At 39.4% G+C, this 20,000-nt stretch overlaps 1 protein-coding gene across 2 annotated transcripts in view; it reads right to left on the bottom strand.

Moving 5' to 3' along the window:
* kdsr (3-ketodihydrosphingosine reductase) overlaps window positions 1–20,000 on the bottom strand; it is a 106,397-nt gene that overhangs the window by 68,809 nt on the left and 17,588 nt on the right. Inside the window, exon 1 of one of the 2 annotated variants that reach the window (XM_051928827.1) lies at window positions 10,145–10,495. The exons of the other annotated variant lie outside the window; for it this stretch is intronic. Within the exon in view, the coding sequence (XP_051784787.1) occupies window positions 10,145–10,369 (225 nt within the window). The 5' untranslated portion in view covers window positions 10,370–10,495. Of the gene's footprint in view, window positions 1–10,144; window positions 10,496–20,000 lie in introns of those variants that run through there. 2 annotated transcript variants of the gene reach the window in all.

Here is a 20,000-nt window from a genome sequence, read left to right as displayed (position 1 = left end):
TGCAATGGCACACGGTTAGTCGTCAACACCATAACACACGATGTTATTCAAGCAGCAGTTCTTTTAGATTCACATGTTAACAATACTGTTCTCATTCTTGGAATTGACCTTACGAGTTCTGACCTAGAATTACCTTTTACATTGAAACACCGACAGTTCACCATTAAACCTGCATTTGCCATGACCATCAACAAATCACAAGGACAAACCATGGACAAGGTTGGCATCTACCTCTCTGAACCCGTTTTTGGACATGGACAACTTTATGTTGCCTTCTCATGTGTTCGACGTTCATCTCACATTAAAGTTAAAGTTAAAAATGATTCATGCCAAGGAAGACTCATTCAAAGACAAGACACCATCTTTACTACTAATGTTGTATACAAAGAAATATTCCAATAAAACATTACTCTATGCCAAACACTCTATTTTGTATTTATATAGGCATCATCCAAACCTGCACACTATTCTATATCTAATTCATACATCTCACTCTTTGTCATGCCCCAACGCCAGGGGTTGGCGAGTGAAGCGAGCAGGGGGCGGAGCCCCCTAGTATATATATATATACTGTGTATATATATATATATATATATATATATATATATATATATATATATATATATATATATATATATATATATATATGAGTCCTTTATTGATTCAAACTAGATTTAATACATATATTAAATTCAAATAGCAGACAGTTCCCCTTGGATTTGCAATCACACTCAGAAATGACTGAGCACAAAGTGCTTTAAAACTACCATTGTTCAAGTAAGGGTACAACCATGGAACCCTGCACCAGACCCTAGATATCTGTGGTTTAAATAGGACAGCATACTACTTAAGGAGGTTCTGATCATTTGAACCTAATCTGGAACACCTGATTCTAATTTTATGGACATAAAGTGGTAAAGAATTTTTCCCGTCACAAATCTTCATCTTTTTTAATTTAGATTATGAGAAAGAATACACTATGTCAATGTTATGTGTCATTTGTTCCAGTATATTATCTTTATCAGAAGGCACTGTCTGCAAAATCTAATATTTGCCTGTTCAAATATGTTGAAAAAAATCAACAATTTCCTTAGGGTGTACTTACTTTTTCACATGACTGTATATAAATATATACATAAACTTACTTAAAAATATCCAAAGGTAGTCAAATCCACATTACTAACCGAGAATGGTAAACCGGATGGATGCAGGGACATCCGGCCATGGGCCGTGGACGCAAAACACGTACTGCGCAGGCGCCCCACAAAACCCCCCCCCCCCCCCCCAAGCAACGGGAACCGGATGGACTGCAACGTAAAATAAGAAATGAGGCGCCGCGACCACAGAAAAATGGAGTCAGACGCCGGCGACGCACACAGCGCCGCACGAAGCCCGTTGCACACGAAACGGGACACACACAAAGAGGAGGATTCAACAAGCCCCTAGCACACAAAAAAAAGAAGCTGCGAGCGCCACACAAAGTCCATTGGACATGAAACGGGACAGACTACGGACATAGCACACGAAACGTTCACAAAAACGACGATTCAGACCCACGACCACACTAACATAAATAAGAAATGACACACAAAGCCCCATTTCTGAAGGAACTGTCCGTATTAAACATATGTCATCTCAACACGTTCACACTATGCAGCATAGGTGGATCTCATTACAATGAGGCACTATTAACCGTTCAACCGCAGAAAAGGCTCCATATTAACAGTGAGTGCGATCCTCCTTATTACTTATCCATATTTCTCACGCTGAAGAACAAACAAGTCATGAATCCACGATCACGGGTACAAAACGATACGGCTCGGATAACGGGACCAAACACACGAACCCGCATGAAAAAACAAAACACACGTCGGCGCCTAAAACGGCACAAGCAAAAGATACACGTCACTAGGGCTGGGCGATTAATTGAAAAGTAATCGAAATCGACATTCAGAACCTATAATCGATCAAATTTTTCCAGGTCGATTATTTCGATTACTTTACCTTTAAAAACACTACCGCGTGTGGAGTCACGTGACCCCGCTCCGTTACGTTATTCCGCCGACATGTCGAGCATGGAGAGCTTAAACACTGACACAACTGAGCAACAAGAGCAGCTTGTACCAAAGAAAAACGCAGTCTCCGTCATTTGGACACATTTTGGCTTCAGTAAGGATGACATCGAACAAAATGAAGTCAGATGTAGACACTGTAGAAAAACAGTTTCGACGCCCAAAGGTAACACCACCAATTTGTTTCAACACTTGAAGCACAATCACGTTACTGAATATGAACAGTGCATGGCTCAAAAAAAAAAAACAAAAAGGGACTGACAAGCGCCCAGCAACAAGTGCCTCCGCAAAGCAGATGTCGATAACACAAGCGTTCACAAATTCCACACAGTATGAGAAGAGTTCAAGAAGATGGAAAGAAATAACTGACGCTATTTGTTATTACATCGCAAAGGATATGACTCCCTTGGCTACAGTGGAGCAAAGCGGGTTTAAACACCTCGTTAAAACTCGAGACAGAAGATACACTGTGCCATCGCGATCACATTTTTCTAAAACTGTGCTGCCAGACATGTACAAGACATGTTGTAAAAATGTAGCTGCTGAACTGAGATGCCTTGAGACGGCATATTTTCCAGCCGATCACACGGCAGATATGATTGCGCAAGGTCTGAAAGATATGCTTTTTGAATGGGACCTCGCGGAAGAAAAACTTTCAGCCATTACGACAGACAACGGTGCTAATGTTGTCAAAGCTGCTGCGCTTAATGGATGGTTACGGCAGCAGTGTTTTGGACACCGCCTACACCTTGCAATTGGTAAGTACACGTCAGCTTAATTAAATATAATAGCATAAAAGCAAAAGAGGTCATTAGGAAGCTTTTTTTAAAGGGAGTGAGGCAACACCTTCAGCAAGTTCAGCTACACCCATTCTGTCACTTCAGCAATCGCTAGAAGCAGAGATGAGCAGCTATTTGGTGTCCCCCATGCTGGATAGTGAGGCAAATCCACTGGACTGGTGGAGGAAGCATCATGTACACTTTCCCACTCTAAGTAAGGTGGCAAAAAAGTATCTCTGCATACCAGCTACTAGCTCTCCATCAGAGCGGGTTTTCAGTTCGGGCGGAAACATTGTTACATGCCTCAGGTCCTGCCTGAAACCTGAAAAGGTTAACTTGCTCGTGTTTCTTAGTAAGAAATTAGAGTAAATTCATGTTCATATAGTGACATGACAAGATCTCCAAGATCACCTCATGCAACAGTGTTTAGAGAATTCTATTTTCATTACAACAATCTGTTGTTTACATTGATACATTGCACATTAAAATATTTGTTTACAGAAGATGCAAGAAATGCACTGTTTAAAATATTATTTACAGGATATATAAGAGTTATTTTATTTAGAAGAGATACTGCTTATTTTCTACTTTTAATAAGAAAAACATTGAAAATAATTAATTTTGTTTCCAAAAGTGCAAGTTATTTATTTTTACTTTTTTCATAAGAACAAAGTGACTGTTCGTTTTAGGCAATGTGTGCTTTAATTTCAGTTGTTCAACATTGATGTTCAATAAATAATCACAGAGAGTAGATAGTGTGTTTCCTTCAATTATTTTAAAATCAAGTAATGCACCCTTCATTCAAAAATCTCTCACTTGTAATATGTGAGCATATTTACTGTACAAAACTTGTCAGTGAACTATGAGGGCAAATAAATAAATAAATAAATAAATAAAATAATCGTTCATTAATCGTAATCGAGTTAAAATGTTCAATTAATCGAGATTTTGATTTTAGGCCAAATCGCCCAGCCCTACACGTCACGGACATCAATGCCAGACACCTGCTAAACGCTTGCGCCACTTAGCTGACAACGTGTTCAATAATGAGTCCACTATTCAGGAAAATTCATTGGGATTAATGAATGTCATTTGCAATCATTGTCATTCACTTAACTTCCCTGAAGAAACAACTGGCAATACAAGTAATGAATTTACACGTTGTTGTCAAAAGGGTCAAATTAGACTGCCTCCTTTACATTCATATCCTGAATATCTACAGAAGCTTCTAACTAACGATGTACCTGAAAATAAAAACTTTATGAACTGCATTAGATCCTACAATAGTTCATTTGCTCTTGCATCTACCGGAGTAAATATCAGGCCACCAAAAGGCAATGGCCCATACTGTGAGACACAAAGCCCCATTTCTGAACAAACCGTCCAAATTAAACATACGTCATCTGAACACATTCAAATTATGCAGCATACGTGGATCTCATTACACTGATGCACTATTAACCGTTCAACCACAGAAAAGGCTCCATATTAACAGTGAGTGCGATCCTCCTTATTACTTATCCATATTTCTAACGCTGAAGAACAAACAAGTCATAAATTCACGATCACGGGTACAAAACGATGCGGCTCGAGTGACGGGACCAAACACACGAACCCGCATAAAAAAAAACAATACATGTCGGCGCATACAACGCGCTTCTGAAACCCCGGAAGAAAAAATGTCTCGGCTCCAAAAACGCAAAGCTCAACTAACACAGTTACAGACACGAGCGCAGATGGACAGACACAATGAACGAAAACGCATGCAGCGCGCGTCTCAAAGTGCTGCATTGAAACAGGCAAGGGTTCAAAACGAAACACCTCAAGTCTCAGAGATACAAAAACGGCAGCGAAGGGACAAAATAAATAAACGCAGACGTCTACAACGCGCATCTGAAATGCCGGAAAACAAGCAGGCAAGACTCCAAAAAGAGAAAGCTCCACTAACCGACATACAAAAACGGGCAAGGCTCAATACAAACAATGAACGCCGTAAACTGCAACGGGCTTCTCACACAGCACAGGCAAATCGATTACAGCTCCAGAATAGCACGTCCCAAATCCTGCACATACAACGACGCGCCTCTCAAACGGCACAGACAAAACATACACGTCAAGGACATCAACGACAGACACCTGCTAAACGATTGCGCCAGTTAGCTGACAACGCGTTCAATAATGACTCCACTATTCATGAAAATTCATTAGGATTAATAAATGTCATTTGCAATCATTGTCATTCACTTAACTTCCCTGAAAAAACTGGCAATACAAGTAATGAATTTACACCTTGTTGTCAAAAGGGTCAAATTAGACTACCTCCTTTACATTCATATCCTGAATATCTACAGAAGCTTCTAACTAACGAAGTACCTGAAAGTAAAAACTTTATGAACTGCATTAGATCCTACAATAGTTCATTTGCTTTTGCATCTAATGGCATCCAGTCACTTACTCAACACCATTGATAAACTTCTACAAACGTTGATGAATAATAATATTCCCTTTGGAGAAAAGGTACTTTTATTAGGAGGAGAATATACACAGTACTTAGCTATTGTTCCACATGCCATGCGCTCGGCTATTCTTCACTCCACCTTAAAACACGCAGACAATTGGTATTGCTTTCAAAAGAGTTTCGGAGATATTTGGAACAGCAATCTCATTACACCAAATACCCCTTTTAACACAACGAACTATATTATGTCCAAAAAATATTGATGTTGATCACATTAATAACCACGTCATTTCATTACTTCCAGGAGAGGCACAGCTCTTTCTAAGCTCTGACAAAGTTGACTCTGCTGACGACAATGACCATCTTAATTTCCCCTTACAATATTTAAACACTATTAACCCAGCCGGATTACCACAACACAATCTTAGCCTTAAAAACGGAACAATAATCATGCTATTAAGAAACCTTACCACTAAACAGGATTTATGCAATGGTACACGTTTAGTCGTCAACACCATGCCACACAATATTATTCAAGCGACAGTTCTTACAGGATCACACGCTAACAATACTGTTCTGATTCCTAAAATTGACCTTACAAGTTCTGACCTGGAATTAGCTTTTACACTGAAACGCCGACAGTTCCCCATTTAACCTGCATTTGCCATGACCATCAACAAATCACAAGGACAAACCATAGACAAGGTTGGCATCTACCTCTCTGACCCCGTTTTTGGACACGGACAACAATGTTGCCTTCTCACGAGTTCGACGTTCATCTGACGTTAAAGTTAAAGTTATAAGTTCTCCATGCCAAGGAAAACTCATTCAAGGACAAGACACCATCTTTACTACTAATGTTGTGTACAAAGAAATTTTCCAATAAACCATTACACTGTGCCAAACACTTTATTGTTTGCTTTCTATATGCATCATCCACACCTTCACACTATTCTATATCTCATTCATACATCTCACTCTTTGTCATTTCCCAACACCAGGGGTTGGCGAGCGAAGCGAGCAGGGGGCGGAGCCCCCTAGTAGAAAAATAAACTACATGAATGATTGTTACCAAGAAAAATTCAAGAGACACTCAAAAAATACTGTGCTGTTTACTGAACAGTGAAAAATATAAACTAATCAAAATACAAGTCTTCTAAGAATAACAAAAAGTTAATTTACTAAAAGGTCTTCGGATAATTTGTTAAATTTGCTTTCTCATGCTAGGCTCTAAAGTACACACATTGTGAAACCTCATGACCTACACAGAGTGCACTTTGTAAGAGATTTCTAATTTATGTGCAAAGTTCATGTGATACTGTATTTCTCCTGCTTAATACAGAAACTGGACAGAGTGCTTAAAAACTGAATTCAAAGCCAATTAATCACAGGTTTAACCTCAAAGACAAATTCTGTGTGCAATGATGCATCAGTTATTAAACCCGTTTGTCATTCATTTTAGCTTTACAGAAAGGACTTCGATGAAGTATCTTTTAGGCTTAACATTCAAATAAGCAGAAGGTTTGTTATTTCTATATGCATGTTAAAAAAATGTCTATTTTAATTTATTATCAAACTTCTGCATCATATCTACTTTTTTGATATCCCCTTTATGTCAGCATTCTTTTCTATATGTCTCCTCCCGAGTATTTTATGCACTATGCTATGCATTCTCATTTACTGCCTTTTGCAAACAGTTGATAAAAGAAAATTACTTTGCAATAATGCTCACTTTGAAGGTCTCAAATGTAAATATATTCAGTGATGGAGAGTGCTATACAAGACTGTGGCCTCATTGCTGTGCTTAAGAAGTACTTTTCCTAAGATGCTATCTTCACCAAAATGTACTTGCTTGTAACAGTACCACTGGACTATAAAGATATAAAACAGAATAATTAAAAAATCAATCAATCAATCAATCTCCAAACACTGACACAATATAGTGTGTGAAAGTATTAAATTACATGTGGGATAAATGTCTTATAAAAATAAAACTGTTTGCATTGGTTTAATCTATCTATTGCTTAGTTTGTGCTTACAAGTGACACTGGCTGGTAGGACATTTTGTCACAATTTCAATCTTGCACTGAGAACATTACAAACTCATTAAATCAAGATGAACAATATTTGCTCTTTTAAAAGAAGCAATCAATTATGAGAGAAATCTTTAGACTACATTAAGTTTAATCTGGAGTGAAATAAAGTAAAATTGGCACAGTGTGTCTCCAGAGCAGCATAAGATTGCAACTGGTGAGACTTGCTGGATAAAAGGCTGTAGCAGGGAAGTTTAATGGGAACAACAGATTAAAAATGAGCACTCAATGAATAATATGGTGATTACTCACCAATCGATTTTATAGTAATATGCAATAAAAATTAAGAAACTCTCCAGTTTACCAGGCTTTTTTTGAACTAACAAAGTTGATTTCATTCCTTCCAGGCAAGTTATCTTTAAATATCATAACAGTGCCAATTTTATATGCTTTAAAAAAAAGTTAAAAGCATCTAATGAATTAAAGTCAAACACTGAGTCAATGATAGTATCTGAAGCTGTGGTTTTGTGGCTTGAGTTTCCTTAGCTTGCCAGGTCACAGTACTTGCCATCCTATGATCACACTGGAGGCTTTATAAGGCACTATGAACTAAGGCTTACACACTGTTGGCAGGTCTCAGCAAATAATATCCATTAACCAGTACGACTGGGTTCGAAGCCCATTCGTAGAATTTGACCCGTCCAAAGGACAGTTCACCTTGTCAGAAGAGGAACAGCTTGCTAGTGTTGCAAGTGACAGAACACTGAGCCTAAAGCACTCAGAGTTAAACCTGGATGCATTCTGGATGCTGGTTGAAAAGGAGTACCCATCAATTGCTCAGAAAGCTCTGCGACTGTTGGTACAGTTTTCAACTACTTACTTGTGCAAGTTTGGATTTTCAGCCTTAACCACAATTAAACACAAGAAGCGAGAACGACTATTGTCAGTCGAAGAAGAACTTCGTGTGTGTCTGTCTAAAACATGACCCAGAATTCAACTTATCAGCAAAAATCATCAAGCACAAATTTCTCATTGAACTTTTGACTACTGCGATGTAATGGTAACTATAATAAAAGCATCATCTTAAATTTCTGCTATAGATAATTGCGGATTTTAACTTTTATGTAACTTTTTAAAAAAATTGTTGTTAGTAATGCTTGGTGAACTGTGAATAGGCCGAACACAAATTTTGAAAATAGTATGATTAAACATAAAAGCTACGTTTCCGCTCATCTGGTTTATTACATGATATAGGACATACTGATGGATAATTTCACAGGGTTCCATGAGCAAGGTAACCATTCGCGCAGGGTTCCACTCCAGCAAAAAGGTTGAAAAACACTGAACTAAGCTATAAAGAAAAGTTATTCATGTTTCACTCTCTGTCTTCCTTGTGATCCTACTCAGGATTAAGAAGGTTTCAAAAATGGACTACACGTGCTGTTTTCTATTTCAGAATGATTAGTCCCATCTGATCTTAGTGATAAAAAAAACATCATTATTACAAAAGCTTCACTACCTGGGGATCTCCAAAACCCTCAGCATTAATACACTGCTCTACTCCATTCTAAAAAAGTAATGCAGGAAATTATATTTTCTCTTTTCCCCGTTGTCATTACCCTGTTTATGTGCTATGCTGTTGACTGCAGTAAGTGCCCCAAATGTAATTGTTTGAATGTTTTGAAAAAGATTATTACTTACTTTGGAGCAGTTTATGCCCCACATCAACATGTTTATCTTTATAGGGCGCTCTACATGGACGTCTGGCAGAAAGTGCTACAGAGTTCACTAAACTTACAGTACATAAAAGTATTAAAATTAAAAAATATAAAAATGTTGGTGGCAACTGAGAAGAAACGAATGCCCCAGGACGAAATGACAATACCTATCTTTAAAATCATAATATATAACATAGCATTTTCACACTTTGGTCCCCTGACTAGCCCAACCTTTAAAAGGTGATCGCGACAAAAAAAAAAAAAAAACACACGCAAACACATTCGATTTGCTCAGGAAGAAATGCGAGAAGAATTAGCATATACTTTGGTCAAAGTCATTTGTTTCTAGTTCAGCTGGATTAGTTACTTACTTTTCATCCAGGAGTTTTACACTGTTGGCTTCACTTCTATTCGCCTCAGTCAACCACAATCGCAATACTCTAAGAAAGCACAGTAACCTGTGCGTTGTATAAAACATACAAACGTTACAATTTCACAGAATGAGAGCCAAGATCCCCAAACCCTCGGACCCTTTACGGTGGACACGTATTGTTCAGATGTATCTCTTTTTTATTTGCCCAGATGTTACGAGTAAAAAAAAGGACTTTACCATACCATTTTTATTTGTTAAGCGCTTAAAAACACAGCATTACAACTGACCGAAGCGCTGTACAGTTAAAACAAGCAAGACTAAAAGCAAAATATTAAAAACAAACATTAAGAGAGAACTAAAACAGAGACACTAAAAAAACAGGTCAGGGGACCCAATAAAACAGAGAAATAGCAAAAAGCAAGTGGAAATAAGACAGGTTAAGAATTAAAAGCCAATGTGAAGAAGTGCGTTTTTAGGTGTGATTTGAATGTGGTGAAAAATAAACGTCAGAGTGAGGTGAAGTGACCTAATGAGCGGTACGAGATACATATGACGTTCACAGTCGAGAGTTTTAATGCTCTGTGTTGTCAGTCTCATCCGAAAGCAATTAAAGAAAACATGCTAATGAAAAATACTGCATAGTACTAACACAAACAGCAGGTAAAAGTCATTGCAAACTACCCCAACTGCCGGTCCCTACTTCGTACTTACCACCACATGGGCTCCGTTTAACTTAAGCGGCTTGGGGCTAATGAGTGGAGATACCATGTATAAGAGCAGCACGAAAGCCACAATGAAGGCGGCCACGACGAGCAGCATCGCTAAAGGCACCAACAGCCACCAGGAGTGCAATAAATGGGAGAGCCAACCAGAGACCGTAAAACTCAGAACTTCGTCCTGCAGTAGCTGCAAAGGCCAAAGCCAGGAGGTGGACATGAAGAAGCTAAGCACACTACAGCAGCACTATCTGTAAACTCGGATGGGAGTTTCCAAATGCAATCTACAGTTTCGCAAGATGTCAATAGCATTCGAGCGAGGCCCCAGGAAGCAAAACACAAAAAAGTCATTGAGGAGCAACAAACGGCGATGCGCAATGGCGCATGGGAATTGTAGTTCTAGAGGTCCATTGACTTTTTAAAGCGACTCGATTGTTCAACTACGTTTCCCAGAATTCTGTAAGGAAAGGAAATACGCTTTCTCCACCGGAAGGCAAAACCATTCATATTACTAGTTCCGGAGCGCGCAGAAATCCCGGACAAACTAAATTGCTTACTATTGGAGTTAATAGACGCGTTGATGTCTTTGTTTATAATTTTCCTAATCATAACAAAAATGTATCTATTTATTTCAGCATCAATAATTAGCTAATATATGAGCTGTATGCTACAATTGCTAATATGCTAGGTAGAAAAAGAGAAGCAAGTTAAATTAAAATATTGCACTAGCGATGGACAAGTCACATCAGCCAGGGACACATCACCAAAAGAACGAGCTGGTGTTACATCACCTATAAAAACGGCAACTCCGTACAGTCGCATGTGCATTTTCCAACTAGTGTGTCAAAAGGCAAGCAGTTCTTTTAAGGATTGAAATCCACTTCAAAGAGCTGTGTAAATAAAGAGTGGAGAATCCATCCGTTGTGGTGCTACAACAACGTTTATTTATATAGCACATTTTTATACAAAAAGTAGCTCAAAGTGCTTTACATAATGAAGAAAAGAAAAATAAAAGACAAAATAAATTAAAATAAGGCAACATTAGTTAACATAGAAAAGGAGTAAGGTCCGATGGCCAGGGTGGACAGAAAAAACAAAAAAAAAAAACTCCAGAAAGCTGGAGAAAAAAATAAAATCTGTAGGGGTTCCAGGCCACGAGACCGCCCCAGTCCCCTCTGGGCATTCTACCTAACATAAATGAAATAGTCCTCTTTGTAGTTAGGGTGCTAGGCCCCGACGCTACATTGGTGTCAGAAGCGGGACATAGAGCTGGGGAAAAGTGTGGCAGATCGAGGTGCCACTGACCCCAAGTGAGCTGTGAGAAGCAGGGCCAGTGGTAAAAATGCGCAGGCAAAGGACGAGGCAGGTATTGTGAAGGGTATTGGAGGGAGAGTCTCAAAGCTGAGATCCAGACGTGGAACGCGGTTTGCAGCTCCGGTTCAGTAAAGGAAAACAGCAAAGAGATCAGAATGTCTGCATCTCCACACAAGGAGGTTTGCCTAATTGCCTACAGCAGACCAGCGTTTAACATCTCTGTTGCACCGCATGACGGCACAGCACGCAATATCTCTACCGTGCCATCTGACAACCCAGCCCTCCCGATCCCTGCTGATGTGCCCTTAACACCGGCTGCATGATTGAAGTGGGAGAGAAGACCATCCCGCTGTTTTGACAAATTTGTGCGCCATTGCAAGAAGTTGGAAGTGGTCGCTGGGTGCACCAACTTTGAAGGGAGGGCTATACAACAGTGCTGGACAGGTTACATCAGTCAGAGATGAATCACCAAAAGAATGATCTGGCATAACATCAGCTATAGCAGAGAGATAGAGGTTGGAAGTGTGTGCGTTACTGCACCTACTACACGACAAACCATCTAGATTGGGACCTGCAAACAGTGGCTGGAGTGCCAATCCTGCAACCAACCCCCAAATTTTCCTTGTAAGTTGGAGGACCTGCTTGCATGGCTGGATGCAGGTTACCGCCATACCTAGGATGAAGCAATTACAAGTGAAGGACCTTGCTCAAGAGCCCAACAGAGGAGCGCCTATAAAAAATGGCAACTCTGCACAGTCGCACGTGCATTTTCCAACTAGTGCAGCAAAAGGCAAGCAGTCCTTTTAAGGATAGCAAGCCACCTCAAAAAGCCATGTAAAGAACAGAGAATCCATCCATTACTGTGCTTGGCCTCAACATTGCAATACAGTACCATAAGTTCAAGTGAGAAGTGCCAATGTGTCCGGTGATATTTGCCATTTATGGACATTTTTATCATCCATATTTAATGTATACATACATTTTTAGCTTTTATTATTTTTGTTTCTAGTTGTTCTTTCAATAATCTTTTCATTTCCTGAGTTTGCAATTTCTGCTATAGGCTTAATTGCTGACATCTATCCAGGTTTGGATGACATTGCAGGCCACAGCACATTCATGCATACACACTCCAGCTATATGGGGTAAATTTAGTGTCCAATACACTTTTCATGTACACTTCTGAGATATGTGAGAAGGCAGAAGTACACAGAAGAAAAACGCCAGGACACAGAGAGAAATAGTCCAATAACTTTGAAATCAAAATATAATTTTTGGAGCTATGAGAAGCTACCTTCGCACATTAACTGAAATGTAAGTGTTACCATGTGGTACTGCATGGCTGTCTTAACAGCATCATCGGTTGCCAGGCAAAGTAGTGCGCTGGGGCCCCTGTTTTGGTAGCAAAATAGAAACATACATAGGCATCAGAAACATCGTTGGCCCCTATGCTGCATGGCCCCCCGGCCACTGCCTATTGTGTCCATACGTTAAGATGGCCCTGGGTATTGGTGAGCACCTTGGGTTGGTTTCAGTGTTGTCTAAGCTGGGGATGATCCAGTGCTGATCCTTGTTGATGTGTTATTAGTACAGCGTTACGGTAACAAGACCAACTGCTGGGTTTAGCACCGTGGCAGTATGCCTCTGAAGAGACCGTCCAAGAGCAAGTGCAGGTGAAGTGGGCTTCTTAGAGTCAGAGAGGGGAACAAAGTTGCATACTAACTAGGACCACCTGGTGAGCAGGATTAACAGACTTAGTACGGTGGGTGATGCTACAAAATATATTCAGCTACAAGAAAGTATATTATGGATATGAAAAAGTATTTTTATGAAGTTAAAAATTTCGAAAATTAGTCTTCTTACCATAAATACGTACTAAGACCAGATCAACACGGAATCATCCTGAGCTCATAGCACACTGCAACTGACCCAAACTGGTTAGGAGTTTGTGAACTGTCAAGAGTGTAAGAAATACTGTGTAACTATGAATCAGTTTGTTGTATGGATATATTACATTGGGTCATTTCCAATATATTGTTGAGGACCCGATCGGCTGGACCAGGCCAAGGGGGACTCCCACATAACACCTGGCTATTGTAGATAGATGGCCATTTCCTGGGGTTAGCACTGAACTGCATGTCTGCTTGGGGGGGGGGGGGGTTGCCAACCAGAATCCTGAACTGTTTCATCATGTGGTGGGTGCAGCCATGTGCTGTATCAGTGCATACTCCCCATCCTGACCTGGGGCCTCATGTATAAACGGTGCGTATGCACCAAAAATGTTGCGTACGCCCGTTTCCATGCTCACATCATGATGTATAAAAACTAAACTTGGTGTAAAGCCACGCACATTCTCACACCATCCTTAACCTGTGCATGTGCAAGTTTTTCGGCATGGTTTTGCAAACTGGCAACACCCAGCGTCAAAGCATGCTATTGTTCCTGTGTGGTTTCCCTTTATTTTTTAGATTCACATCCCAGACACAGCTCTATCTAATAAACTAATAAGCGATATGCAGTTAATTTCAGTGTAAGGCATCTGATTGTAATCAACCCTGTAACAATATAATGGTGCACGGAATTGCCAAACTATTTCAAATACTATGCCTGCTTTTAGCGTTGTTAATCTCGTTGCACTACTCAGAGTATTTTAACCCACTTCATCTGAGTGTGGAATCACAGCTTCACAGCAGCTGATCGGAAAGAGGATTATCAGGATACAGCATCTAGCACACGCTGCCTAAGCATGCGCACAGTCTATTTGAACTTTTTCCATACAGCAAATGCTTCAGAGCCTTTCCTGTCAGGACCTGGCTGTTCAGAAGTAGTTTCATCAAGCTCTAAACGCACTCAGTCAGTCCATCAAGTGCTCCCGGTAGAAATGTTTGTACTTATAAGTTCAATTCCCTCATTTTAAACTTGCACTACAGTTGTAATATTGTACAACCAGAGCCACTTATTGTTTCATTTTTTTATCATATTATTATTGTTGTTGTTGTTATTTTATCATTTTATAGGAAAATAAGTTTATGGAGGATTTGCATATTGAATCTCATTGTACCATACAATAGAGAGAGGTTAGGAGCATGCGCTGATATACTGCATTGTCACATCCACCACATGACAAACCATCTCAGGATCCCAGATTAGGACTCGAGGTGCAGCCATGCAACGGGTGACACGTCAGCACCACACTATTTCAGATGGACCCAGTGACAATAAAGGAATTCAATTCAATTCAATAGAAGAGAGCGCATATTTACAGATGATGACAACTGGCTTCTAAATCAATTTAGATTTCCAAGCACTATCTTCTTGAAGTTCTTGATATCATTTTTAAGATGAAAATGCAGTAAAGTATATATATTACATTATACAGATACATTTTTAACTTCATTGCGGTAGCAATGAGCTGGCACCCCCATTCAGGGATTGTTCCTGCCTCATGTTGTATGCTTGCTGGGACTCACGTGTCCCTGGATGGATGGATGGATAGATGGATGGAACAATTAAACATGTACTATGAAGATATTTCAGTGTTCCATAAATGTTTTGAAGAAGCGGCAATCTAAACTTAGATATGATTTTACATTTAAAGTACTTACTGTGTGGTAATTTATCAAAAAAAAAAAATTATGAATTTCCCCTTGGGATTAATAAAGTATCTATCTATCTATCTATCTATCTATCTATCTATCTATCTATCTATTCTATCTATCTATCTACTATCTATCTATCTAATTGGTTACTTGGAGAAAGAAAAGGAAAGGACAGAAATTGGGGGTTAGTATGTTTGAAAGACACAGTACTGCTGCAATAAATTATTTAATCGAGGGTTGTGCACGGTACACGCAAGCATCTTGCGGGAGGCAGGGACAATCTTTGGACGGGACGCCAGCACGTCGCTACCACTCTGCGCCACCATGCACTCATGTTTAATACATGCTTTAAATCCTATCATCCTGAAAATTATATCAAGTATACATCTTAGCATTTAAATTGTTCAGAGAGCTGAAATATCATGAAATGTAATGTATTCTGTGTCTTGTCAGTGTAAGAGAAAGGCTGTTTAAGAAGCACATAATTGATTCACACACAGAGTACAAAGAAGAACACATAGAATGAGAAGCATTTAACACGCTATTTTAGTTACGATGGGATTTGAGAAACTAGAAAATGAAACGATTTTACATTAAGTTTATAACATTCTGCTTTAATGACAAAATAAACTATGAGATTGAAGTGGACATTTTGACCTTTTTTTTAACTGTGTCCCTATTTTTTTTCTCTTCTCTGTACCCTAATACTCTTCCATATGACACTCAGACAGTGGGCAATGACACGCCTTTTTACAGCGACTTTGATACCTGACCACTTCTTTTTTATTTCGGTCAGTGTGCAACTTTCTGAAATTGAACTTTTGAGTATCTCCGTCACTCGATCAACTTCCTTTTGTTGTTTATACCACTGCTTAAACCAACAAATAGTATGTTTTTCCTTGCCTCCACTTGGTATTCGCTGAAATTCTTCTATTTTCCCCATGCTTCCAATACAGTCCAGCTGCAGTCAGGACAGTTTTGGGCCTCGGACAGATTAAGCGACCTGAGACATTCTGAGACCTGTAAGATGACACCCCTGTCAGCTGCATCTCTTTTGACTGCATCCACTTTCCACGCCCCCCACCCCATGTTAGCGGTACACTTGTGTGCTAAATATACTATTATAATAATGGTGGCAAACTGAATGTGTGTGCAAAAAATATTCATCATAAATAAAAAGTTTCACCAGGATAAACTGTCGTGCTAATGTAATAAACATCTCTTCGTACTTGCTGCAAGGTCACTTGCCATCCTCAATGGGTACGCAAAGCCGCTCAGCTAACAGAGAAGGTCTTAGCTGGACGGCTCAAACGACTACAGTAATCCCTCGCTATATCGCGCTTCGACTTTCGTCGGCTTCACTCTATCGCGGATTTTATATGTAAGCATATTTAAATATATATCACGGATTTTTGCTGGTTTGCGGATTTCTGCGGACAATGGGTCTTTTAATTTCTGGTACATGCTTCCTCAGTTGGTTTGCCCAGTTGATTTCATACAAGGGACGCTATTGGCAGATGCTGAGAAGCTACCCAACCAGAGCGCGTATTACGTATTAAATATATTGTGAGCACGGGGGCTGTTCGAACCCCTAGAGGATACGGCCGCTCCTCAAAAAACGCTGAAAGGTTACCTTCACATTGCTCCCTTCCCTTGCTGGGCTTACATGTGGCTGCTTTGTCAAGCGATATGCTTCCCGCACGGTGCTTCGCATACTTAAAAGATCAAACAGCACGTATTGATTTTTGATTGTTTGCTTTTCTCTCTCTCTCTCTCACTCTGACATTCTCTGCTCCTGACGGAGGGGGTGTGAGCAGGGGGCTGTTCGCACCCCTAGACGATACGGATGCTCGTCTAAAAATGCTGAAAGACTACCTTCACATTGCTCCCTTCCTTGCAGCTGCTTTGTCCGGCGGTGCTTCGCATACTTAAAAGCCAAACAGCTCTATTGATTTTTGATTGTTTGCTTTTTTCTCTCTCTCTCTGACATTATCTGCTCCTGACGCGCACTCCTTTGAAGAGGAAGATATGTTTGCATTCTTTTAATTGTGAGACGGAACTGTCATCTCTGTCTTGTCATGGAGCAGAGTTTAAACTTTTGAAAAAGAGACAAATGTTTGTTTGCAGTGTTTGAATAAAGTTCCTGTCTCTCTACAACCTCCTGTGTTTCTGTGCAAATCTGTGACCCAATCATGACAATATAAAAATAACAATTTAAACATAAAGTTTCTACTTAACCGGATTTTCACCTTTCGCAGGGGGTTCTGGAACACAACCCCTGCGATCAAGGAGGGATTACTGTACACCTCTTCGTGCTTCTGAGGCGGAGTGTGTCATTCCTATGGAGAATAAACTCTGCCACAATTAATTCAGCATTAATATAAATATTAAAATTTTGTACACCAATAATATAGTACTAATGATATAACACACAGAGGACCACAAAGACAGTACTCTAAAGAGCTCCTAAACGTCCATCGTGTAGTATTGCATATTTTGACTATTTACACAAATTATATGATTTATTCGATTCAGAGTCTATAAGAATATGTCGTGTTAATCGTAGCTGAGTCCAGCATATAATTTATTCTTATTCCTTAGCATTTCCCATTTTTTTTATATGGGGTCAAACTTCTGATTACCAATGTAGATCCTTAGCCACAGAGCCACTACCGTTGATTGCAGCATATAACTAATGTATTAAAAAGTGCAGTCTCATGAATGAGACATGGAAATGCAGATATAAAATGTATACTATAAAATACAAAATGTTAAGATTTTTTGTTCAATTTGTTTCTAATATATGACACCAAAACATACTGCCTTCGGATGCAGAACTGAGAAACAATTGGTAGTTTAGAAGTTTAATAAATACTGAATCCAACATTTAAGTGCAGGAACCTGAATTGAAATTGTCATGATGGGGTGTGTAAAATAGGTATCAGTTGACCCAGCGAAACAGGGAATGGCTCCAGAAGGGGTATCAATTTATAGACCTTATAGCGTCTGAAGTGCTTGGATCTGTCTGAGGTCTTAAAACTGTCCTGACTGCAGCTGGACCACTTCTCCGTGCTTTTGCCATTGTCTTTTCACAGAACGCTAAACTTAAGGGCTATATATATTGATTTGCATATTAAGATATGTGAGATTCTGGGAGGAGTCAGGGTGGGGGTGGCAGGTGTGTACACGAGTGTTATTTTTCACGCTAACAGGGACTTATGTAGTAGAAGTGCATGGAAGTTGGCGTACGGACGGTTTTGTGCATCTGAATTTTTTTTGTGTGTAATGCACATTTCCACTGTTGTCTGTACGCCATTAGTGTGAATTCTATGTACAGTGTTATGCATGAGGCTTCGGACCTGTGAAATAATTTTAGAATTAACTACATAATTGCTTACTTCGGTGCTTTTTTGCCAGACTGTTCCAAATTACTGCATTAATTCTGTACTGTTACTTAAAAACAAGGAGCAGGGGTCATAACTGAAATGTATGTACATTTCCATTCATTTTAAAGAAAATTTGAAAATCCTCCTTTTGACGCAGACCTTGAACGGTTTCTGCGTTCCCTTTACAGAACATACTAATGGCTATACCTCCAATGTATACAAAAGATGTACCATTAAAGACACTAGCGATGGAAGGCACAGCATTTAGATACTAGCACACCCTAACTCCAATCCAATCAACCGTCTATTAGAAATGGATCCCCAGTCTTAGAATTTAAATCATGGTTTCAAAATTATTTTACCATAGCTTAGTCTTAATGTAGCTACAGTTGAGTTCACTTATAAGACTTTTAGGTCATTCTGATAATCACTTTGACCATATCTTAAGTCTTTTCCATCTTCATTGTCTTTGTCATGTGTTGGTGTTGTTCCTGTAGGTGTCTTTGCTACTTTGAACAAGGTATTCCTCTTGACCTTGACATTAATGTCACAAGAGACATACCTATTGTCAGTTCTTAACTATACTTCCTTGGGTACTATCCAACTTCATAGTAGCCCTAATTGGAAATGAAAACTCAGGGAAGAGGTGGACAGCCAATTTGCCTGAATCAGGTTGACTTTGACTTACATTTCTCTAAAGATCAAAGGTCCCCAGCAGTTTATTTTTTCCTCTGCAGTTGCCACTGAAATTAACTTTTAAACTAATATACTTTATTATTAGTTGTTAGAACCATAGTAATGTACTATACATATACACAAGCATCCACAGACAACATGTAACTGCTCCCTCATAGCTCTTTAAGCCTTGGATGTAAATTCCAGGCCAAACACTTTCTTTGTGCAGTTTCTACCTCCCTACGCCCTTTCCAGGCACTCTAGTTTCACCCCCCCACGTGCAAAAGATGGTTTTAGATTAACTGAGCCCTAAATTAGCCCCAATACATATAAGTGTGATTGATGTGCTCTGCCTGAAGTAGAGGGGCAGTAGGTGTTGGCTCCTTCTTTGTGTCACGTTCTTGTTGAGAAACTCTCCAATGACCAAGACCTGATAATGGAATAAAAAGGTAAAAAAAATTAGTGAAATGATGTACAATATATTACAATATAAGTTACAAAGCAAGATGCATTGCTATGAGGCTGTAATTTAAAGTATTCATTTAGCCCTCCGGTTTATTTCTCAGAGTCAACATTCAGGTGCAGTACTTCCATACATTTTTGAATATTCACTGATATAAAATGAAATGTACATATTTAGACAAACCAAATATTTTTGGAATGAAATATGTACAGACTTGAAATTATACAGGTTCAGAATTATAGAAGAAAAAAGTATGTCTCAAGTAATATATAAAGCCACCCTGTATTGGTGGTGAAATATGGTTGGTGCCTGTTTGTCCTGCCTCACCCAGTCCTCTATACTCCCCACCCAACAATCCAAGAACCACTCAAGAAACCCCTGATTTTAAAATTGGCCATGAAAGTTTAACATCTGGCT

The sequence above is a fragment of the Erpetoichthys calabaricus genome, chromosome 6 (genome assembly GCF_900747795.2).
Source record: "Erpetoichthys calabaricus chromosome 6, fErpCal1.3, whole genome shotgun sequence".
Lineage (NCBI taxonomy): Eukaryota > Metazoa > Chordata > Cladistia > Polypteriformes > Polypteridae > Erpetoichthys > Erpetoichthys calabaricus.
This window is presented reverse-complemented; position numbering and strand designations above follow the sequence as displayed.